The sequence below is a fragment of the Bos indicus x Bos taurus genome, chromosome 10 (assembly GCF_003369695.1).
Source record: "Bos indicus x Bos taurus breed Angus x Brahman F1 hybrid chromosome 10, Bos_hybrid_MaternalHap_v2.0, whole genome shotgun sequence".
Lineage (NCBI taxonomy): Eukaryota > Metazoa > Chordata > Mammalia > Artiodactyla > Bovidae > Bos > Bos indicus x Bos taurus.
The window spans coordinates 42,043,509-42,068,784 of NC_040085.1; the positions used below are offsets into that span (position 1 = coordinate 42,043,509).

At 35.2% G+C, this 25,276-nt stretch overlaps 1 protein-coding gene across 4 annotated transcripts in view; it reads left to right on the top strand.

Moving 5' to 3' along the window:
* VPS13C (vacuolar protein sorting 13 homolog C) overlaps positions 1 to 22,137 on the top strand; it is a 181,570-nt gene extending 159,433 nt beyond the window's left edge. For 2 of the 4 annotated variants that reach the window (XM_027553846.1, XM_027553847.1), the window contains 12 exons: positions 985 to 1,124; positions 2,709 to 2,790; positions 3,966 to 4,079; positions 4,869 to 4,944; positions 5,369 to 5,532; positions 7,082 to 7,127; positions 8,633 to 8,756; positions 9,474 to 9,588; positions 14,869 to 14,957; positions 18,414 to 18,537; positions 19,912 to 19,995; positions 20,290 to 22,137. In XM_027553846.1, coding sequence (XP_027409647.1) covers positions 985 to 1,124; positions 2,709 to 2,790; positions 3,966 to 4,079; positions 4,869 to 4,944; positions 5,369 to 5,532; positions 7,082 to 7,127; positions 8,633 to 8,756; positions 9,474 to 9,588; positions 14,869 to 14,957; positions 18,414 to 18,537; positions 19,912 to 19,995; positions 20,290 to 20,391 — 1,260 coding nt within the window. In that variant the 3' untranslated portion in view covers positions 20,392 to 22,137. Of the gene's footprint in view, positions 1 to 984; positions 1,125 to 2,708; positions 2,791 to 3,965; positions 4,080 to 4,868; positions 4,945 to 5,368; positions 5,533 to 7,081; positions 7,128 to 8,632; positions 8,757 to 9,473; positions 9,589 to 10,323; positions 13,863 to 14,868; positions 14,958 to 18,413; positions 18,538 to 19,911; positions 19,996 to 20,289 lie in introns of those variants that run through there. The other 2 variants (XM_027553848.1, XM_027553849.1) reach the window with 1 other exon arrangement.
* The last annotated feature ends 3,139 nt before the right edge of the window (positions 22,138 to 25,276 follow it).

Here is a 25,276-nt window from a genome sequence, read left to right on the forward strand (position 1 = left end):
TCACAAAGAGTCGGACTTGACTGAGCGACTGTGTAACAACATTTTTAGGTGCACTGGGAATTGTCCCATAAAGTTGAATAACTAAAATTATGACTATCATGGTCATTTTCTTACTCTGTAGGAAAAGGCTGGATCTCTTTTCACCTAAGATTGCCTTTCATGAATCCCAGCCCTCTCTAAGTCTGCAGATGGACAAAAGTCCACATGTGAGAAGAAATTCAACAACCAGGCTTTCCTAGCTTTTCCACAAGTTCCCTCTATTGAGCTCTCTGTTGATGAGGGAGAATGCCTAGAGAATTGGCAGAATGAGAAGGCAGAGTTATCTGCTTTACTTAACGCATTGAATTACCTTCTGCCTGTATCTTCTGGCACTGTCACACTAATGTTGATGCAGCACAAAGTAGAAGAAGCTAAATGGGAATGTGAAAATCTCATGGTTAAGTCCGAGTTGAAGGGGTTGTGGAAGCTGAAAACCTTATTATTCTTTTAACCATTTATTTGGAACTTGCTAAAGTGTTGCCATAATTGTCATGCTGTTGTTATGGTGTTATCATATAATTATACTGCAGTTATTCTTATTAATTGTTACTAAAAGTTATTTATCTTGTAGAAATGATTATCCATTATTTTGAGTTAAACTGCTGGTAGGCCAGTTGACGTTTTTCCTCTTAAAATGATTATGCTGCTTTTGCAAAGTGTTGTTTTTTTTTTTTGGTTTTCTCCATATAAACACAATGTTATATATAAAGTTTGAATAAAATTATAGTTCCATTTTGGAACTATATTGGAAAAATTGATTTGTATTTTATTAGAAAGTAAATATGAGGATCAGAGCTGTTCTGTGTAATATATAGAGTAACATAATAGTTTTCTTTAGGATTCTAATTGAAAGATACATTTGTTTGTGTCTGGACAATTTGGTGTCCATGTATGTAAATATTTTTGTTTTTAGTTTTCATTTATTGAACATTATTTTCCTTTTAGTTGCACTTGAGTTTGTCTTTGGGTTCTGGTGGTGAGGAATCAAACCAAGAGAAACAGGAATTGATTCCAATTCATTCTGTCAACCTGCTGTTGAAAAGCATTGGTGCTACTCTGACTGATGTGGATGACCTTATATTCAAGTAAGAGTTGTGATGAAGTGTGTTAGGAGGTTTTATACCAGGATGCTGTTTCTGGATATTCATTCTTTTCATTTGTGCTAGAAGTTACCTTAGAAAAGTGGTAATTCTTACTACTTACACTGTTAATAGTTTGGACTTTAGGTATATTTATTTTACTTATAATGACAAGGTAAAGAGTCTAACATTTTTTTCAGTTATCAGCATCTAGATAATACCTGAATATAGTATAAACATTGAATTATTTTAGTAGTATGTTATAAATGGACCATGTTTTAAGTGAAATTATATTTAGAAATATATAGCAGTAGGATTAGATTTCAGTATAATTTGTGGCAAAGTATAGATAATAGCTCCTTGCTACCTTTAATATAAGAATATTTGTGTGTGCCAGATACATATAAATTCAATGAATATTTATTGAATTGAATGTTCAACAGTGGTATTAGAGAAAAAATTCATTAATACTATTTTTACCTTGTACACTATCAAATTTTATAGGACTCAAAGGCTTAAATATTAAATTCAAATGAAAAGAGAAAGACTAAGGAAAAACAAGTTAATTGCTATCAAATCTCTAAATAAAAGGAAACCGTCCTATGTTTAAAAGCAATGGCAAAAATCCTGGTGGAAAAATAAAAATTAATTTGACTACATAAAAATTAGACTCTTAAAACAAAATCAATGAAAATAATTAAAAAACAAAGAACTGGGATGATATGACAAGTATAGCAAAAGATTAATAATTTAATTTTTAACCTAAAAATTCGAATGCTGTAGGTACTAGAGAACAATGTTAACTAATTCATAAAAGGGAAGATACAGTGGCTAATAGATATTAGAAATGTTTAGCTTTATTATTTATCAAAGAATATATGCAAATTAAAGCAAATTATCAAAGATTTTCAAAATATGAGAAATCCTAGTACTAGAGAGAAGTGCATCTAAGAAATGGACTTTGTTTTTATCATATGTACGAGTGGAGAGGGATATATCTCAAGAGTCTTAAACGTTTTTGTAGTCTTTCACTCAGTAATTATTTTGGGTAGGAATTCGGTCAGAAAATAATCTTGAAATGCAGCCAAAGTTATATTCAGAATACACATGGCAACTCTGATTATTATGTCAAAATTTATAAATATCTGATCATGAAAGAATTGTTTGACCCATCCACATGATGGAATGCTATGTTATTAAAAATGGTTACATCAAAATTTGAAAACCTAAAAGTATATTTATCTAAAATGTTGAGTATAAAAATGCATACAGAGTGTTTTAATATTTTTCAGTTGCATAGAAAAGAAAAGAAAGAATCTGAAGTGGAAAATGAGGAAAAGAAAAAGTTTAAGAAAAAATTCACTGTGTAGTGGGATTATGGTCAACTTTTTACTCTTTATGTGTTTATGAAAGATTTGCATGACAATGTACTATTTTTATCATAGTTTTGGCATCCTAATATTTAACATCTCAAACTATATGTACAAACCTAGTTGTGATTTAGAAATGATTAATTTATCACTGAAATTTTAAGTCTTTTTTTTTTTCCCAAAAAATAATCTTAGTACTTTTGACTCTTTCTCCTCCCAGACTTGCTTATTACGAAATTCGGTATCAGTTTTACAACAGAGATCAGCTCATGTGGAGTGTTGTTAGACATTACAGTGAACAGGTAACTTCCTGTCATATTAACAGTAGCTCATACGGAAGATACTTCATAAAATATCAAAGCAAAGCATTTATGACTGTAGTGGGTGACATTTACCTAACTTACTGCAATTCACAATCTCATTACTTAGTAGTTTTCTGGAATGATTAACTTCTATTTCTTTAATTCCACCTACCTGCCTTTGCCCCTCACCAACTATGTAAACCTTTTTAAAAGTTTCCTTTAGTGTGTTTTCCCTTTGCAATTATACATTTACCACTTTGGGGAAGAATAGTGATTTAAGGGTCATTACATTTTATTCCCTCAGTGACTATAGTTTCTAAGCATAGTGTAGTAGAATTGCCGGGAAACCCAGCTCCTCTTACTGATGCCTGTCACTCCAGGTTTGAAGTCTGTGCACAGAGACACAGTAGCTGTTTAGGGGCACTAGAGTACCATTGGCTTCCCAGGTGGCACTAGGGGTAAGGAACACACCTGCCAATGCCGTAGATATCAGAGACGCAGGCTCTATCCCCGAGTTGGGAAGATTCCCTGGAGGAGGGCGTGGCAACTCACTCCAGTATTCTTGGCTGGAAAATTCCACGGGCAGAGGAACCTGGCAGGCTACAGTCCATGGGGTTGCAAAGAAGCGGACATGACTCAAGCGACTGAGCACGCACGCACGAGTACCATTGCTATGGGGGACATTCCTCTTGCCTTCCTCTGCTGAAAGGTCTTTTCTCTTAAGGTGTTTAAACTTGATTTTTACATGTCCAAATAAGGATATTTTTTCATTTGGCTTTTTGTTTTGGTTATCAACCCATTTAGTTCATAGCAATGCTGATAATAATGTAACAAAAATGAGTACCAATTATTGAAATATATATTCATTTAATATGCATACTCAGCCATGCCTCCCAGTTTACAGATTAAAAGAGCAGGGCCTATAGAGACTACGCGACTTGTCCAAGGTTATGTAACTGATAAAGGGCCGACTTTGCCTCAAACCTGAGTTCTATCCCATTTGAAAGTCCCATGTAAAGTACAAGCATAATGCCTGGAACATAGTAAAACGTCACTGCAGAGTTTTCCTTTAACAACCTAATTTAGTCAGTATCCCACTTTTTCCACATTGGTTCATGATGTATTTTCTTACAATGGTTGCAAAGAACTTCATTTATTTATTTATTTTCCTGTAGTTCTTGAAACAGATGTATGTCCTTGTATTCGGCTTAGATGTACTTGGAAACCCGTTTGGATTAATTAGAGGTCTATCTGAAGGCTTTGAAGCTCTTTTCTATGAACCCTTCCAGGTATTGGTCTTTTATTTATTTTAAGTGTAGTATAGAAAAACGGATGTTCTACTTTTTATGACAGATAATTCATATTTTAATTGTATCTTGGAACTGAATAATGTTCAAATACCAAGTACATCAATTTTATATATTTTTAAAATTACTAGAGATAACAGTAAAAGATTGTTTTAGAACTAACTGAGCACTTCTAGTATCTGGGTAATAAAGCATGCCTACATTTTCTAGGATTTAATGTAGTTGTTAGGAAGAGTGCTAAGTAGACTGAGAACATTTCAAAACTGTGTCACCACTGTGTAAAGAACTAATGGGCATTGAAAGCTGACTTTGTTTCATAGTCAAGCTTTCCTCTAACCTGTTCTCCTCCATTTAAAGGATGCAGGATCTCAGTGTGGTGAGGGTTTCAGAAGGACAAAGCAAAAAGAATAAATGGAAAAACAGGAGAGTCCAAACTGTGTGGACTTTAGTCTTGCTGTCAGTGTGGCTTGCTTTAACAGTCTGATGGCACTTGGTCCTGGAAGGCCAATTTCCAATTTTGGTTGAAGCCAATGATTTATTCCTCTCCAATTTTTGTCCTCTTAAAGGGTTTGCTAAGATCATGTGGGTTAAAAGTATCTTCAGACACAATAGGTGTTCTATCAGTTTTGGGATTAGAAGGTGAAAACTGTCAGCACAATGTTGACGTATCTTTGGGATTCTGTATCTTCATGGAAATTCTGAAATACTAGATTCAAAATCTTAAACGTATTTAAATTTTAAGTAGCAAACTTTTTTTAAATTTTCGACCAGGGTGCTGTTCAAGGCCCTGAAGAATTTGCTGAGGGGTTAGTAATTGGAGTAAAAAGTCTCTTTGGACACACAGTAGGTATGTATTACATATTTGTGTGTCTATGTGTGTAAATATAATTATATTATTATAAGTTATTATTAAATTCATTCTTTATAAAAAATAAATGACTATGTTTAAGAAAAGAGGGTTTTGCTGTACAATAATCCTTCTAAAAGACGTGTTCATTTGTTCTTAAATGGAAAATAATTTGACACTGATCTGAGGGTTTTTTTTTAATATGTTAATTTGTTTATTTAATATGTTGATTTGTTAGTCAGTGTACTTGAAATAGTTTTATTCCTCTTCTTGCTAAGTGGAAACTGAATACAATCAATATCCGCCTTTTTGTATAAGGGACAGAATTTTAAGCACCTGTTAGTTTCAAGCAGCCACATGCTCTCTATTGCGATAATGCTCTTCAAAGAAACAGTGTGATTTACTTCTCTGGGCCTTTTGATAGGTGGTGCAGCAGGAGTTGTATCTCGAATCACCGGCTCTGTTGGAAAAGGTTTGGCAGCAATTACAATGGACAAAGAATATCAGCAAAAAAGAAGAGAAGAGATGGGTCGGCAGCCTAAAGATTTTGGTGACAGCCTGGCCAGAGGGGGAAAGGGCTTGCTGCTTGTAAGTCTCCTGCTGAATCTTCAAGAAATACTAACTTACAGATACACTTTAGCATATGTACTGGTTGTGTGGCACGTGGAACACTGCTTGTAAGTAAAAGTCTGTCAGAGTAACAGTAGTGATAAATTGCACACTTTCTGTTTCCTTTTTTGTTGTCCTTTCCCTTTATCAGCATCAGTCTACCCTCCCCCCCAGCCCATTCCTAGACTTTGGTACTTGGGCTGGAGTGAAAACTATAATGATGGCAGATTAGCACTAGTGTGGAAGGTGGGGAAGTGGAGCAGAGGAATGGTGGAGGTAACTGGAAGGAGAGAGTCATCGTCTTCAGGTCATCATCAGTCAACTGTTTCTATAGAAGGCAGGTGCACAGGTTACGTGTTATAAAGCAGGAACTACCTTTCATTACTTTTCAGGACTATACCATTCAATTATACAGGTAATACATGACTATCTTCCTTATGAGTAATTATAAGAACTTCTAAGTTATTTTTTTAAGTGGGTAATGGGAACCTAGGTAAGGCTATAAAGTACTCTTTGATTATCCCTCTCCTCTTCCTAGAGGTATCTAATCTTTTCAGTATAGTATACATCCGTCAGTTCTTTTTCTGTGTGATATACAGCCGTTTTTAGTTACTAACACTACTTGAAAGCTATGTAAAGAATGCACAAATATTACTTTTTAAATTTTGAAATTAATCCAGTAGACTGTTAACTGCTGTGTTTGTGCCTGTGATTTGTAACGTGTATTGTCTCCTCAAAGCGCTTTATTTGTCAGGTTATTTGCTGTCCATGAGAGGTCCCTTCATTTTTGGTTTTCCACACTTGGCACTAAATTATGGAGTAACTTCATTGGAATTTGGACTTCCCTGGTGGCTCAGACAGTAAAGCGTCTGCCTGCAATGTGAGAGACCCGGGTTCAATTCCTGGGTCGGGAAGATCCCCTGGAGAAGGAAATGGCAATCCACTCCAGCACTCTTGCCTGGAAAATCCCATGGACGGAGTAGCCTGATAGGCTACAGTCCATGGGGTCGCAAAGAGTCGGATACGACTGAGCGACTTCACTTTCCTTTTCCCTTTTCATTGGAATTTATAATTAGATCTCTAATTTTCTCAAGTCATTCATTTTACTGATATGGAAACTGAGGCTTAAAGAGATTGCATCAACTAGAGAATCCCATGGACAGAGGAGCTTAGTGGGCTAATGTCCACTGGGTCACAGTGAGTTGGACATGACTGAAGCGGCTTAGCACGCATGCACACAAATCAGCTAGTGATTGGTGTCAGAGTCAGATGTAAAAAATGTTCACCTTCTCTACTCTTCTGACTGTTAAAAAGTTCTGCTTCTGTAAAGTGCTTCATTTAATATGTGCTATGAGGTCATATTTTAAAAATCAGAGATCTCACTTATACGTGCATATTCTCTGTCAAGTCCTTGTTTTTTTTTAAAAAGTTATTCCTGTAATAATATGTCTGTAGAGACCTCTAGTGGTCGGTTTAAAATTAAGCACCTTCCATTCAGGCTTGACTTGATCTATAATTTCTCTCTCAGGGAGTTGTTGGTGGAGTGACTGGAATAATAACAAAGCCGGTGGAAGGTAGGTAGAGAATGTTTCCTTTCTGTACAAAGTCTGAAGAGTTGATACATGGTAAAAGTAATAGATGTTATTGTTAGACTAGATTCTCTTGGACTCTCAATAGCAATTGACTTTTTTTTAATCCTAGTTAAAACACATTCTTTATTCAGTACAATCCCTATCAAAATCCCAATAGTTTCTTTTTTCAAAGATTGATGAACTGATTCTAAAATCTATATGGGAATTCAGGGGAACTCTAAATAGCCAAAAACATCTGGGGAAAAAAAGAATGAAGTTGGAGGACTTATACGATTCAATTTTAAAACTTACTGTAAAGTTAAAGTAGCTATGACAGGTGTTTCTGGCATACAGATACACATATAGATCAATGGAGTAGAATTCAGATTTCAGAAATACATGTTTATTGTTATGGTCAATTGCGTTTTGACAGGGGTGCCAAGATAATTCCATAGAAAAAGAATAGTCTTTTCAACAAACGGTACTGGGACAGCTGGATATAAAGATAGAGCTTATATATGTGACCCAGCAATTCCGCTCTTAGGTATATACCCAAGGGAATTGAAAGCCTCTGTTTGCTCAAAAACTTGTACAGAAATGTTTATAAAAATATTACTGATAATAACCAGAATGTAGTAGCAATCCAAATGTCCATCAACTAATGCATGGATAAACAAAATGTGGTATAAGCCATACAAATGGGTTAACATCCATTTATAAAAAGAAGTCAGGTATTGATACAAGTACAAGATGAATGAACCTTGAAAACGTGATTCTAAGTGAAGAAAAGCCAGTCACAAAAGGCCACATATTGTATGATTCTGTTTGACCAGAATAGGCAAATCCATACAGATAAAAATTAGGTCAGTGATTGCCTAGATCTGCAGGGTAGGGAGGAAGGAGGTAAACTACACAGAATTGGGAAGAGGGTTTGGGGAAAAATAGGAAATAATTGCTAATAGGCATGGGCTTCCTTTTTGAAATAATGCAAATTTTCTAAAATTGATTATGCTGATAGTTGCAGAGCTGTGAATATACTATAAAAACGTTTTATTTGTATACTTTAATGGGTGAATTATATGGAATGTGAATTATATTTTTATAAAGTTCTTATATTTTTTAAAAAGTACACTTCTTTAAAAATCTCCTGATGGTTGGCAGTAATAATAAGAATAATATTTTCTGGTCAGTTCTCAGATCCTCCAGTCATAGTTACTAACTAAACTCCTAGATCACTAGTTGTAAAACTTGAGTATGCCTTAGGATTACCTTGGGGGTTTGTAAAAATGCAGATTACTGGCTGGGAGTGGGGCCTCATAATTTTGCATTTTTAATATACTTTGAAAACCACTCTTTTATCACAGGTTAGGATTAAATTTAACCTCTTTAGAACGTCAAATTCTAGGAGCTTCCTGGGTAAAACCATTCAGTATTTGACTTAGATGTTCGTTGAGTTCAAATTTGCTGATTTTAAAATCTTTATACTTTCATTGTCTGGTTTTATGAAGGTGCCAAAAAGGAAGGAGCTGCTGGATTCTTCAAAGGGATTGGAAAAGGGCTTGTGGGTGCTGTGGCTCGTCCAACTGGTGGAATCATAGACATGGCCAGTAGCACCTTCCAGGGGATTCAGAGGTAATTAAATATGTGCACCATGTACAGGCCACGTGTCTATGTGCTGATTGTTGCTAGGAGTACATAAGTATGCTAAATACTCTGCCTGCCCTTAAGAACCTTAAAGTCTGATGGAGAGCTCTTACTGGTCCACAAGGTTAGAGCTCCCCCAAAGAGGTGTAAGAAGAGACTTTTTTTTTAATGGCTCATTTTCTCTTTTATTTGACAAATGGTTATTGGTCCTTACTATATGCCAGGCACTGTGCTAGACACCATGGAATAAAAGAGTGGATGGCCTACTCCCCGCCTTTATTATTAAGAAAAGGTGGGGGAGCATGAAGTCAAACTGACCTGGTTTTAATATTAGTCACATTATTTTGGCAAGTTATTTAAAATTACTGTTTATCAAATACTGATATATTGTGTTACATAGTGGAGCTTCCCTGGTAGCTCAGTTGGTAAAGAATCTGCCTGCAATGCAGGAGACGCAGGTTCGATCCCTGGATTTGGAAGATCCCCTAGAGAAGGAAATGGCAACCCACTCCAGTATTCTTGCTTGGGAAATCCCATGGCAAAGGAGCCTGGCTGGCTATAGTCCCTGGGTCACAAGAGTCTGACAAGACTCAGCACAGTATTCATGGTTCATGTGTTACATAGGATAGTGGTTGAATCAATACAATAATACATTTATGTTATTTTGAGAGATTCTCATGTGTTTTCTTATATGTACTTACACAGGGTTGCAGAATCAACAGAGGATGTGTCCAGGCTCCGTTCCCCTCGCCTGATCCATGAAGATGGCATCATTCGGCCTTATGACCGACAGGAGTCTGAGGGCTATGACATATTTGAGGTATAAATTCTGTTCTTTACGATCATGAGTGAAATTGAATTTTAAAGATTTCTACGGTCAGAGCTTCATGGCTGGTTCCTAAAGTTCCTGATTCATGAACTTCTTTAAAGATTACACAGGAAACAATGGTATGCAGGGTAGAATTTGATTATTTTATTTTATTAGCATAGCATATCAAATAGGAGTAACTCATCATTTTTTTCTTTTCTGCCCAGGATCAAAGCTTTTTAGTGCAGAAAGGATAATGTTGAAAGTAGTCATAGGCTTTATTACTGTTTGTACTGAGCGCCTTATGTTGTTAAACTTTGGTCCTCTGCTTATAGCTAATTATTGGAATTTTGCTGCTTCCTTTTCTCTCCTTTTCTCTCAACCAAATTAATTTATTTGTCCTGTATTGTAAATCTAGATTTATTCAGGTAAACAGAAGCTGGAAGAGAGAAAAAAAGATTATGTACAATTATAATCTTTTGTTAAAACCTTGAAACTTTTTTGGAATTTCTTTTGGTTTATATTTTAGTTTTAATTTTGTAACGTAAACAATATACACATATGTAAAATGCTATTCTCTCATGACTAGCTTTCCTCCAAAATAAAATTTTTAATATTTTTCTACTTTGACTTTAAAATAAAATGACTCTTCATTGTTCTTAGCCTTTGGTTTTTATAGTATGTGATTACATTTTACCTTTCTGCATGCTTCTAACTTTATTTTCTTTCTTTTTTCTGCCTACACAGCAAGAACTGGAAATACAGGAGTAAATGTTTTGTATACTACTACTTGATTTCATCCTTAAAAATCAAAACAAACTGTGGTATTAATTGACTGTCCTGATCTATTTAGAGTGAGAGTCCATTTTGATGAAATTATCTTTACATTTCTTACCTCTCTCTGAACTTTTTATTGTAGTGGCTTGGCTACAGATAAAAACTGTGATATTCCTAGTAATATTGTACAGGAATAAGAGGTCAATATAAAAGATGAAAAGATGCAGGAAATCAACTTTGTTTTATATTTAGTTGGAGGGATACTTTATTGAACTTTTACTGTCATCCTGAGAATTTCTCCTTTTCTTATGGTATTCATATGCGTTTCTGGTAAAGTTGAAAAAAAAAAAAGAAGAATTCTTATGTCCAATCTGTGTGTTCTTTATGTATATGAGTCCTGCTGATAGAATTACATACCTGTGTTTCATAAATCACCATAAATTTACTCAAGTTATGAAACTGTTGATTGGGGCATATATTTTAAGAAATGAAGTATCACGTGCTCTGGGCTTCCTTGATGGCTCTGTGGTAAAGAATTTGCCTGCCAGTGTGGGAGACTTAGGTTCAGTCCCTGGGTTGGGAGGATCCCCTGGAGAAGGAATTGGCAACCCACTCCAGTATTCTTGTCTGGGAAAATCCTGTGGACAGAGGAACTTGGCGGGCCACAGTTTGTGGGGTCACAAAGAGTCAGACACAACTGAATGACTAAACAACAGTCAGTTGCTCTGGATCAGTCCCTCAACCTCAAATAAGTATTGGCACATCAATTTTGAGAATTTATTCCCTTGCCTCTTTTTCTATTTTAACTTCTCTATACTCCTGCTAGATAAATTGCAATCATTTTCTAATTATGTTATGTACAGTCTTAGCCCTTCGTATTTATACTTTTTAAAAATTAAGTCTCCTTATTGGTTATGCTTATTTCACAATTATTAGATGTAAAAATAGAAATTGAACATGTAATTAAGCAGATTACTTATGTGGCTTTTGAATTGATGGATGTCTTTATATTTAAAAACCAATCTCTTTTGCTTTTAAATCCTTCAAGAGGATGCATAATCCTAATGGAAATTTAAAAAAATATAAACTATGATTTTGAAATTAGCGACCCCAGAATAAATTTTCAACATGTTATATTTTGATTTCTCTTTTTTCTATAATTGATAAAAATGTTAGATTTAGCAGTATCTTATCTAGCAACTTTCATGTTTCCTCCCAAAATTGGAAACAAATTATGAATTTAGATTTATTGTGTTTTACATTTAAAGAGAATGAAGCTGTTAACATACAACTGTTCAGTTGCATTATATATTTTTAAACTATAGTTATCAAAATAATAAATTGAATGCTTCATATTTGAAGCAAGCACTTTATAGAAGAATTTGCAGCCCCATGAACTGTAGCCCACCAGGCTCCTCTGTCCATGGAATTCTCCAGGCAAGAATACTGGACTGGGTTGCCATTTCCTTCTCCAGGGGATCTTCCTGACCCAGGGATCGAACCCAGGTTTTCTGCATTGCAGGCGGATTCTTTACCGTCTGAACCACCAGGGAAGCTTCCTATTTGAAACAAGCACTTTAAAATAGAAGAATGACATCCAAAGACTAGCCTGCCTAAAATTGTAGCTGAAAAACTTTTCTTGCGCCTGGATAATTGAGGGTTGGCAGAAATGGCGCCTCATATACAGTTTCTATGAGAATCAAGCACAGTAACTAATTCAAGATTCTATCTTAAATCATCACTAATAATTATTCTTTCTTCTTAGGTAAAAGTAATATTTTTTCAATTTTCCTGGAAATATTATTAATACAATTTTATGAGACTTCTGGGAAAAACTTTTTCTTCACTGTTTACTTTTTGATCGTGTAGCTCTTTAGTGTTCTTTTCCTCATGATTTCTGTTTCTTCCAACTGCATGTCAGTAAGCACAAAACTTCAAGAAACTTTATTATTTTAGCTAAATATAGTCATCGTGTGTGATTCAGTAGTTTTCGTTAAGATATGAGAACTGGAAGAAGCAGAATGATTGTACATTAACAAAAGAGCTTGGTAACTTTCTTCCATGGGTAGCAAGGGTAGGCGTGGATAGTTAAGAAGTTTAGGCTGTTTCATCCCTTACTATCTTGTTGTAATCAGTTAGTTAGGAACAAAGTATTTGATTATCTACACTGTGCTGGATATCCAAATGAAATGAGACTTCTGTCCTTAACAGACCAAGTATAACATAAATGTGTAAACATTGAAGATCACTAGAGGGTAAAATTATATCCTCCTTAGTGCTTGCTATAATATGGGTACATTCTAAATAATTTGGAATAATTTGGGAATCTGGATTTACCCCCTTTTCTTTTCTCCTGAGTATTGTTCTGCATTCTTTACGAGTGAGCTTTGAAAGTTACTGAATTATATTCTGTGTTTTCATAGGATATACTCTTCTACTTATCCTCTCTTCTCCCAGGATAATTACCATCTACACACACACACACACACATTCATATAAATACTTACACAGAGACATATATGAAATATATATATATGTATAGCCAGTTTTTGTTTAATATTCATCTTGCTTCCCATAGTTAATGATTGTATAATATTTAAAATGGCATTCCTTGCTTTTTTGTCTTAATTATATTTTTCCTGGTTCTTAGAAATGCTTCATTTTTAATTCTTGCTTTATCTATTGAGCTAACTTTACCACATATATTTGACTATTCCCAATTCTTGACATTAGAGCTGTTACCATTATTTTACATTAATGACACTATGATACTATATATATGTTTAATATATTTTACATTAATGATACTATGATAATATATTGATGTAATAAACATCATTATACACATTGCTTTTTCATATCTTGTATTATTTCCTTCGAATTTACTTGAAAAAATTGAATGCTTTTGCTAAATATTATAAATTCTTCCAGTTGCCTTTTTGGGAAGGAAGAGTGAATATTTTATAAACTCATCTGCCATAGAGACTGAATCTCAGAGTGTAGTGGGTTTCAGAAGTGCTGAAAACTAGGTTTCTGTAATGTGTTATGGTGGTAAAATATACTTTAAAAGCTTTAGTTTTGTAAAATGCAAAGCTTATAACTAATGAAAATGCATACAAGATGGTAGAAGATGGAAAGCGAGTAGTATTGTATATTTCATCTCAGATCTAAATGTTTTAACATATTTAAATTTCAAGGCTGAAAATAAATATACTAAATTGTTATTTTCATTTATATTCACTTTAAAGGAATTAAGGTATAAATATTAAAAGATATTAGTTAATTCACACAAGAAGATATGAAACAAGTAACTGTTAAACTTCACTTCTCTCTGAGATTCATTCTGAAGTTGAGACATCCATTCTGAGGTTGAGACCCCCATTCTTTAGGGATTCATCTTTGTTGTTCATGGCTTTTCGTAATTGGTCAAAGAATGACGGAACCAAGGATCTTTAAAAAAAAATGTGTATTTTACTATTGAAATAATAAACAAGTGTGCTTTCTCTGCTTGTGATTATTATTGATTATATTATCCTTTTGATAATATTGATGTATTCTTGGTTATAAATTGTTATTATCTTATTTGTTGGGTATGTTTATGTTTTATATTTTCATATATTTTCTCTAATTTTTAATTATGCATTATATATAATGTCAATAATATTTCATTAGCATTAATTGTAAATGTAACTTTATTGATATTTAATGTTTGTTGATTGAGGTCACAATAGTTTTGAGATAGTTAAAAAATGTATTTTAATGTGCTACTATTTATACTTGAATTATTTTATGCTTGTAATTGTATTCAGTAATAAATTGTGCCAGCTGTTTGAAATCTTAGAAATTCTTCATGTTTGTATTAAGATTGCCATTAAGTTTTCTTTTCTACCAGGAATATAATTCTAGTACATATTTGTACTCCTCATGCATGTTTAATATATAAGACCAAATATTCAACAATATTAGTTATCTTGAAATTTTATTATTTTTATTATTGTAGATCAGTGGTTCTTAACATTTGAGAAGGATAACAGACTCCTTTAAAAATCTGATGAAAAATATGAACTGTCCTCTGGAAACAAGTTCAGAAACACATATTCAAAATTTTGTATTTTTTTTATGGTATTTCATAGGCCTTCCAAAGTCCTTCCAAGGACCCCAGTTTAAGGACCTCTGGAATGTTAATGTCCAGTTTTATATTAGTGTTGGTTCATATAAATAAAATTTGTGATTATTTCTGGTAAAACTATTTAAAAGTTTTGGAATTATCACACAACAAAGTGTATTTTATTAGAAGATTGCTTAGTAAGCATTTAATAGTTACTTGACTTTTAAGGCTCAGTGAAAGTCTATTTATAAAAATGCTGTGAACATTTTTCTAGCTTCATGTGCCAATCTGTAGAATTGTGCTTTTGGTTTTAATAATTTTTTCCTAACTGGCACTAATATAGGGTATTGGAAATACTGTTCAGATGCATGTTACAACACAAATCTTGAGTCTTCTTTTCTTTTCAGAATCACGTCAAAAAGTTAGAAGGAGAGACTTACCGATACCACTGTGCTATTCCTGGGAACAAGAAGGCAAGCTTTATGGTTACAAATAGGTATTGACTTCAAGTGACATCTTTTCAAATGCTAACTGTATATATTATAAGAATTTTGGAGACGAAAATGACATTGGATTTAGATAACTATGCTTCAGCTGCAAAATGTTCATTGTCATTGTTGTTCTTTAGTCACTAAGTCGTGTCTGATTCTTTGAGACCCCATGGACTGTATCCTGCAAGGCTCCTCTGTCCATGTGATTTCCTAGGCAAGAACACTGGAGTGGGTTACCATTTCCTTCTCCAGGAGATCTTCTTGATCCAGGGATCAAACCCGCATCTTCTGCATTGGCAGGTGGATCCTTTACCCCTGAGCCACCTGGGAAGCCCTGTTCATTGTCATAGAAGCACAGAAATTCAGGTCTGAATGGTTCCTTCAAGATCATCTGTTCTGACCTTCTCGTTTTAGAGATGCTGAAACTGAGACTAAGTGTGGTTTAGAGGCTTAACCAAGTTACACAATGTCTGAGAGACAGAATCGATTAGAGTTTATAAGTACAGTAGTATACCTTTATATGTGAACTGTATGTCCAGTTATGGAGGATGAATTTACTTTTTCTCACTAGGTTTTATTTTGGAGGTTGAGCATACCTTTGTAAAAGTATGTTATTATATCTTTGCGTCCCATTTTCTTTCTAAATATTTTGGGAGTAGTGGATCATTTTTCCCAATAAAAGAACTTGGACTAAACTACTAAGTTTATTTTCCTAAGATCTACCCTAATTATTCTAATTACAGATAAACAATTTTCAAAACATTCCAAGTTATGTGTTTCTTAGGACTAAAGCAAAGCACTTAGAGTAGGTAACATTTATATATTAGATTTCTTACTACTGCATTTAAATGTATTTAGGTGGGAAGGAGAGAAAGGAAAACTTGAGAATTCAGGCTTAAATCTACAAACTGTTTCTAAGAGAGAGTTAGCTAGTCCTCTGATTTGGCCATTAATTAAATCAAAATATTCACGAAACAATCTAAAGAGTAGTTTTTATACTTTTTATGTAATTCCATACTAAGCAGTGGAAACCCATATTTTGGGGATTGAATGTAATATTTTAGTAGTTGTTTGATTTAGGCATTTGGTAGGAATATTAACGTGTACATTATACATCTATTTTTCTTCAAGTAAGTTGAAAAATCATAGTAATTTAAAATCATAGTAATTTCAAATCGGATCACTTGTAGAGATTTTCAGAAGACAATTAGTAAAATAACATTCCTGACCAGCTCAGTGAGTTACTCTGCCTTAGGTATGAAGGGGCAGCCTTTAGAGACGAGGGTTGGATGACTGAATATGAAAGAAAAGGGAATACCAGATGACTTCGCTGGTTTTTGGCTTGAGTACCATTTACAGTAGTTTGGCGGAAAAGATGATGACTTGTTTCCATTTTGAACTTGATGAGTTTGACATAGCTTTGAGATATTAAAGTAAAGGTCAAGGAGATGTGTAGAAATAAGTATAGGTGTAGATACGTGGAGTTTGGATAAAGATATGGAGTTGAGATCCAAGAGACCATCCTGAGAGAATGTGTTATTCAGAAGACCAAGATTTGAACTCCGGGAAACGTGGTGCAGGAGGGAAAAAGTGAAGGAGGTTGAGGGCAGCAGGAGGACAATTGTATTGTCGAAATGGTCAACAGTAGAGTTTTAAGACAATCAAAACGGTGAATTGCGTTTGATGCAATGATTTGTATTAGTTATCTTTAACTCTTATCTCTATCTTCTGATTCTCTACTAGGCAGGAGGCTGGGGGTAGGGGAGCTGGAGTCCACTTCCTAAAGACTGTTTGAAATGGGTAGGGGTGTTGGAGGTTGTCATAGTCATTGGAGGCACTGCAGGCACTTGGTAGGCTGGGGCCCTGAATGCTGCACTTCCTACAGTGCTCGACACAGTCCCAAATATACCCACAATTTCAGGAGCACCTGTGCAGAAAGATGCAGTGCCTGGGGTCTGTATCAGTCCTTACCCCATCAGTCACTGAGTTCATTCACCCCTACCTTCTAAACATCTAAAATCTATCTCTTTCTTCTCACAAGCCACCACCTTAAATGAGGGTCTCGCTGTTTCCTAATTGGACTATTACGGTCACTTCCCACCTTCACTGTCTACCCAATCTCTCCTGCTTTGGCCATGACTCTTCAATAAGAAAATTTATCATATCATTTCCATCATCTGTAGATTAAAGTCAAAATTTCTTAACAACCTCCACTATCCCCTCAACCCCACCCGCCAACAAAGAAAAAAACCTTCAAGAGCTGGCACCAAGCTAATTTTCTCACCGCTGTATATGTCTGGTACTCCAGCTGCAGACCTCCACCTTCCTCAGATAAATCTTTCCTTTTTTGAACCACCATATATGTTACTGCACTCTTCCCTTTGTCTAGAATATAATTTCCTTAGAAGACTTCCTCCTTTCAAGAATCAGCTCTTACCCTACCTAGTTTATCAACAGTCAGTTCCTCGCTCCTGTGTACCAAGAGAATTTTCCACACACTCCATTAGTATTCTTGGGCTTCCTTTGTGGCTCAGCTGGTAAAGAATCTGCCTGCAGTGCAGGAGACCTGGGTTCAATCCCTGGGTTGGGAAGATCCCCTGGAGAAGGGAAGGGCTACCCACTCTAGTATTCTGGCCTGGAGAGTCCCAAGGGGGTCACAAAGAGTCAGACCTGACTGAGTGAATTTCACTTCCCCTTTTAGCCTATAAATACCTCTCAAGTAGAAAGCCGGGTCTTTGTTTCTCCAGCACCGTGCGCATTCATAGATTCAACAGCTCTCCTTTCCTAGTTTTACTTTCTGTTACAGAAACTTTGGAATCAAGTATAGTTATATCAGTACCCAATCTGAATCACACACTGGGAAATCAATGTGGATGCCCTTTAAGGATTCTGTGATTTTTTTTTTTTTTTAATTGCTGTTGAGTAAAATGAGCTGCTCACTCTGTGATATAGTACATCAGTATTAAAATGTTCAAACCTGGTATTTATTAGTAGGCTTAACATGAATCTTTGCTGATGTTTGAAGTTTGTGACATTTCTTTCCTGATTAGAAGGCATACATGATTGACAGTAAAAAGCAATTAATAATTTTCCAAGTAAAACATTTTCAGGGGCTTCTGCCTTTATTACTTCCTGGATGAAAGTACAGCCTGTTCCTTATGTGTTTTAAAGAGAATGATTTCAGTTTTCTGCTCAGTTTTTTTAAAATGACACTGTCCTGAATTTTCCAAGATTGGCAGAAGGGGGATTTTTGAAGTTCTGCTGTGTTAGTTGTGCTATGTTCGCTCTTTATTTGACAGTTATCTTTTTTTTTTTTAATGTGAAGCATACATTTTTTTAGTGCTCCAGGTTATATTGCTTACTAAGCAAGTAATATCTATGGCATCTAGTCGAGGGAAATATTAGAACAACTAACTGTTTTTATCAATACCTATATATTTCTGTTTCCTTTTGCAAAATAGGCGAGTTTTGTGTGTAAAGGAAGTTGAAATCCTAGGCCATATGTCCACAGACTGGCAATATCTATTTGAAGATTTTGTACAGCCTCCCACTGTCGATGGAAATCTGCTCAAAATATCAGTTGTGGTAAGAAAACATGAATCACACACCTTTAGAGTAAAAAATCTGTTAAATGAGTAGAAACCAGGAGTGCTTTCTGACTCTTGTTTTACAGTTAACTGCATAAAGTATTTGAAGAATTATTATTATTATCATATGCTGAAGAGTAAAGGAAAATGTAATTTGTGTTCTGTACTTCGTTTTCTGGCAGTCCTTGATGCGCTGAGTGAAATATTAAATCTGTTCACTGAAAGAGTTAGGTTCCTTTTTGGTAGAAGAATGGAAGTGAATAGAAGTGGGGTTTTTGTTGTTGTTGTTTGTTTTACTTCAAATGGATATGATTTTGCTATAATATAAAATACTCTTGGAAAGATTCCCCGTTTTAGGATTTAAGGAGATTATTATAAACATTATGTCCAGAACACTCACATTTAGTAATGTTTGGCATTTATAGAAGACTAATGCATTTTAAGTATGTAATAATGCTATCATGTCTTTTCCTCTCCATTTTCTGTGGAAAAACTTTTTAACTGTATAGCAAGTAATTGGCAAAAATGATACCCTATCTTTTGCTTACTTCTCAAACTCATTTTACTTTGTAATGTATAATTTTTCTTATATATGTTGTAATTCTATTTTCACCCTTAAAAAAAAAGTAGAAACTGTTATTCCAAAGATGGTAATTTCTATATTTTTTCCTAAGCAATAATTATGTTATCTCTATTACTGAAACTATTTAAAAAATGCTTACTGAATTATAAAATTCAATAGTTAGAGATGTAAGTACTATTATCCTTTATGTTTCCTTTCTTTTCAAAGAAGTTTACAAGTAAAAGAAACCACTTATGAAACCATGCCATTTTGTATTTCAGCCTTACCTCATTGTAGAGTTTCAAAACTGAAAGAGTGCCTTGGTATATGAAACATAGTTTTCAGACCACTGAAAGACTGTGTCTTTCCTGTCAGTATGCATGTATATTACAGTTCTCTCAGTTATCACTTTCCTTTCACATCAGAGGTGAGAATTGACTCAGTGTATTTTACATTATGTACAAATTTTATCTATCAGCCAAGGAAATAAAGGGAGGGTTTTTGATTTGTCAGATGTGATGAGTTATCAAGTGGTATCTCTGTACGTGATTTATCATCGCCTGCAGAAAGCCATCATTTTATGCAGATAGATGTATACTGATCCAATTTCACAAATTCTAACAACTCACAAATATGGAGTCACTATACTTGTACCAAAAATGATTTATTTCTTATCAGACCTGAATATGTGTATTTGGTTAGTCTGCTGATTATAAAATAGAGTTGACATTTAAGCACTCAATTAAAGGTTATAGGTTTTTTTCCTTCCCCATAATAATTTCTTTTCTGTTATTATTTGTTTTGAAACAGAGACAAGGTCTGTTCCAAAAAAAAGATAGTGCCAATCAAGGCTACATTCAGAAAATTTACCTGCGGGATACCACCACGGCAGAGGTAAATGATTTATTTTAAAGAATGCTCCCTCCTTTTTTTAGCTGAAAGACAAAAAAAAAAAAAATCTGTTATTATTAGCAACAGTCACCACTTTTCCCAAAAGATCTTCAAGTTGAAGCTTTGGATGGATATAAACTTGGAATAATATGTTGCGGGCAGACCAGTCTTAGCATGACATGTACTGACCGTGTATTCTTCCTTTTGGACCTGTGCGGGCAGCTCGTACCCTTGAGCGCTCCACCATGTGAGCCTGTACTTGTTTTTGCCATTTGTGATAAATATTTTGTTTTCCAGAGAGCATGTCGTGCCATTGAGGAAGGACAGTCAGTGAGACAGCAGCAGAAATTGATGAAGCAACCATCACTGAGAATTCTCAGGCCCCAAGTACTGTCTTAATCACAGATCCTAGGGGCTGCTGCTGGGAGAAAAACCAATCACCATCTTGTCTGTAAACCACTCGTCGTTGTCTTGCTAAAGAGAATTTTTCAAGGAATCCTTTAATTTTGGAATTTTTTTCTAGAGTAATTCATTTTCCATTTCCCCCCCAATTTTGGCTCCCAATTTGGCTGTGTGTTTGATAGCAGTCCATGTCCACACTGCCGCCCGATGGTCCCATTAAAGAAATACCACTTTAAATTCAGAGTGAAATTTCCATGAATGTTAAAATTATGGAACAAGGGTAATAAACTTGTTTTTAATTACAATCCCTACTGAAAAATAAGAAAGGAGCTTAGAATGACTAGTGTTCTTTGAGAGCCTTTTAGACAATTGTGTCTTTGGACAAAATATGGTATATTTTGTTCAGTAATTGAACTGATGTAACATTTTTGGTAAACCGAGTGGTTGACTTAAGAAAGACCATTGAAAGGAGAAATGACATGTTTCTTTCTTTTTTTTTCCTCCAGAAAAACATTATTTTCTCTTAATAAAAACATGTCTTGCTCTGGTGCTTATTTTTCTTCCTTTCACTATAATATAAAGACAAATGAAAATCAAACCTTAAAATATCTATACTCTGTTCTCTGGAAGTTTTGGGTATTATTTACATGAACTTATGTGGCACAATTGTAATGTGCTGATGCATGAAAATATTGCACTTTAAGTTTTTCAAGTCAGGCATGAAAAATTAAATATTTTTATATACTTAGAACTTGTTTTTTATAAGTTGAAAGATTTTTAAGGGCATCATAACACTTAATTTTAACACATACCTAGAAATGTATTTTAAATACTTCTGTAGGAAGAATGAAAAATCTCTAGTTGCTTTATATGTGAATAAAATAAGGCATCTAGCCACACTGTGGAAGAATCATTGGTTGATGTGTCCTTTGAGCGAGCAGGCTCAGTTCATTTTTGTTCTTTCTGCATCTTGTTTATGCTGGTTAGAGATGCACTGCCTATTAAAGCTTTTTTAAAAATGCTCAAAAGTTTTTCATTTCCGTGGATGAACCCTACAATTTACTCATGTTTTTTAACATGACATTTACTTAAAGGCACTGAAATGAAATGAAGCTGTGCACAAACTCGGTTTGCTCTGTTTTGTTGATATGTGTGGTAATATTTTTACTATCCTTATTCATGTTTTTTAAGACTGGCCTTAAGACTTTAAAAAATGTTCCTAGTTATAAACTTACTGTAGGCTCAAAAAAAGGGGTATAATAACTAATGCCCTAAATATTTGATTCAGTATTGTTGTCTTTGCCTTTTCAACATCACTTTTTTTCTGTCAAGAAACATTTAACTTTAAGTAGAATTTCTGTATCAGTGATTAATTGCAGTTTATTCAAGTGTACTTATATTTTGTATTTATATTTTTGCAGGAATTTGAGATATCTAGTTATATTTTTCATAAATCACAGCTATTGACAGTGTCCTGAATATTAAAGTAATTAAATTGTATTGATGGCATGTACAAAACATTGAACTAAGAAAAATTAATTTACAGAAACCCAGAAATTCATCATCTCGTCGGCTTAGAAATAAACTTCCAAATATTTGTACTGTTTTTGTTTGATTTAATCCCCTAGGTGAGAAGTAATTCATTAGTGAAGTGTAATAATGTCTTTTGTGTTTTTTAAAATGCTTTGGGAGTCAACTGCTTGCATATGAACTATTGAGAGAAATTAAACATTTGGTGCATTATTTGCAGGTGTGAAAACCTTGTGGGTTTGTGTTTCATATTCAATAATATTTGCTTTTACTTTTTGTGACATGTTAGATTAATAGTTATGGAAAGCTTTTTAAAAATTTTTATTGAAGTATAGTTGAATTATAATGTCATGTTAATTTCTGCTGTACGGCGAAGTGACTCAGCTTGTATATGTACATATATATTCTTTTTCATCTTCTTTTCCATTATGGTTTGTCATAGGATATTGAATATAGTTCTCAAGAGCTTTCAAAGATGCTAAGCAGGACAAGGTTTTTCCTGGGGGTATGGATCTTCAGTGCTGAGAGAATACAGAGACCTGATGTGACCATGGACCTGGCTGCCACATTGTGAATTTATAGCTTCATTTGCCCTGTCCATGCTTTCTATCAGTCACCAACTGGGGATGGCAAGGATATTGGGGCTCACCCACTCCTGGGAGACAGGGAGGTCCTCTGATAGCCAACTTTGGCTTGAAGACTCCTCAGTGGCTTTACAGAACCTTTCTCAGACCGCTCGGCAGTCTGGGAGGCTTCCACACAGCCTGTCTCTGTCTCTCTGTTTTTTCTTTTTTATCTCCCACCCTCCACCCCATCCCGCTGGGAGCTCAGACTACAGGTCTGAAGGCTATCACCGTACATGGTTATCCACTATGAAGAACAGGTGCTGGCTGAGGAATGTAGCAAAACTGGGGCCATCAAAATGAAAACAAGGACAAAAGGTTCAAGATTCATAAGAAAAATGTGATCTAGGATATTAACACATATATATGAAATCTAGAAAGATGGTACTGATGATCCTAGGGTGGACTTCTTTACATGTGTTTCATGATTTAGTATTGTTTTTATTTTGATTTATGTGTAAGGGAGGGGACTGTCACCTTTTTGGTGCTGTGGGTCTCTAAGTGCATTGATACGGTGCTGCCTGGACATCTGTATTTTCAACAGGGCTCCATGTGTATTTCTAAGATACGACTGGGACTAAAAAAATTAATACTGTGGATTTAAAGTAATCAAACTCTTGAAGAACTCTGCAGGTATCAATGCCAGTTAAATTACAGAATTGCAGTTACTGCCAGAGCTAGAAGAATCATCTCTTTACTGGGGAGAAAACCAAAGTTGGTTTTAATATATAAAATTTTATTTATCTTTATTTTTGGTTGTGCTGGGTCTTTGTTGCTGCTTGGGCTTTTCTCTAGTTGCAGCATGCAGGCTTCTCATTGTGGTGGCTTCTCTTGTTGCAGAGCACAGGCTCCAGGGAGCATGGGCTTCCATGGTTGTGACACATATGCTTAGTAGCTGCAATTCCCAGGCTTCAGAGCACAGGCTCAGTAGTTGAGGCCCACAGGCTTAGTTGCGTGGTGGCATGTGGAATATACCCAGATCAGGGATCGTACCCATGTCTCCTGCACTGGCAGGTGAATTCTTTACTAGTGGGCACCAAGGAAGCCCAAAACCAAAGGCTTTTAAGGGGTAGGAGATTATTCTAGAAATTTATAAGGATTTGGAGTTTATTCTAGAAAGCTAAGCACTGAAGAATTGATGTTTTTGAACTATGGTGTTGGAGGAGACACTTGAGAGTCCTTGGACTGCAGGGAGATCCAACCAGTCAATACTAAAGGAAATCAGTCCTGAATTTTCATTGGAAGGACTGATACTGAAGCTGAAACTCCAATACTTTAGCCACCAGATGCGAAGAACTGACTTGTTGGAAAAGACCTTGATGCTAGGAAAGATTGAAAGTGGGAGTAGAAGGAGACGACAGAGGATGAGATGATTGAGTAGTAGCACCGACTCGATGAACATGAGTTTGAGTAAGCTCCGGGAGTTGATGATGGACAGGGAAGCCTGGTGTGCTGCAGTGCATAGGGCTGCAAAGAGTCGGACACAACTGAGTGACTAAACTGAGGAGATTATTCATATTAAAATGATACATCCTTGAGGGGCAAGCCCTTGTGGTTGAGAATCACTGCAAGGATGACGATTAATACTGATGAAAGTGGGTTCTGTGTTGTGTGTGTATGTTGGCTCTGAAAAGAAATTTGAGACTCCCTGGGCCAGAGGGAGCCCATTTATCTTAGTAATTGTGCATATAGCAGAACTTATGCTTACTGTTTTTGAATTTAATACTCAACACTGAGTTTCTTTTTGAACTGAGAAAGCCTTTGGAAACACATTTTGTTTGTTTTTTACATATTGCAGAACTTCAGTCCCTTACCTAGATTCACAAAGCTCTGAAAGCCAAAAAGTTTTTTTATGAGTTTATAGTGGAGACATTTTACAGCAAAATCTGAGCTGAACTGATATGAGACTATTGTGGTCTTAATTCTATTTATGTCAATGAGTTTGGCTGTAGCAAAGTTAATGTATTTGACTATGGGATCCCACTCCAGACTTCCTTGGAGGTGTACCAGCTTTACGATATATGAAATATATTGCCTTTCTAAAATTTGAAAAATTCTGTATTGTGAGATACATCTGGTCCCAAGGGTTTCAGATAGATTATAGGTCTGTATAACCTCAAAATTATCTGTTTATTAAAGTTCCATCCTGAATTTTGGAAACATCATAAAACAATAGGAGAAGCTACAAAGAACCATAGAATTTTCTTCCCTCTTCAGACCATGTCAATGTTTCATTTCAGTTTTGCTGGCAAATTGTTTTGGTGAAGAATTCAAAGTAATTGGTGTTGTCATATAGGAGATTGAAACATTACTATGGTTTCTGTCCCCTTCTCTGTTAATTAAGTAAAAATCTGGTGAACAAACTGTTTTTAGGATTGACTCCTATTGCAAAAATAATTAGAATGGTAATGAAACAAGCCAACATGATCCTTTAGGGTGATAAAGGAGATAGGGCAAGAGGAGAAGGGGGCAACAGAAGATGAGATGGTTGGATGGCATCACTGACTCAATGGACACGAGTCTGAGCAAACTCTGGGAGATAGTGAAGGACGGGGAAGCCTGGTGTGCTGTGGTCCATAGGGTCGCCAAGAGTCCGATACGACTGGGCAACTAAACGGCAAGGGTGATAGCATACACTAAGATAGTAGTGAACACATACTTCATGCTTCACCAGAGACTGCTGCTGTAAATCAGTGAAGCATGCACTTACTGAGGGTTTAAATTAAGAG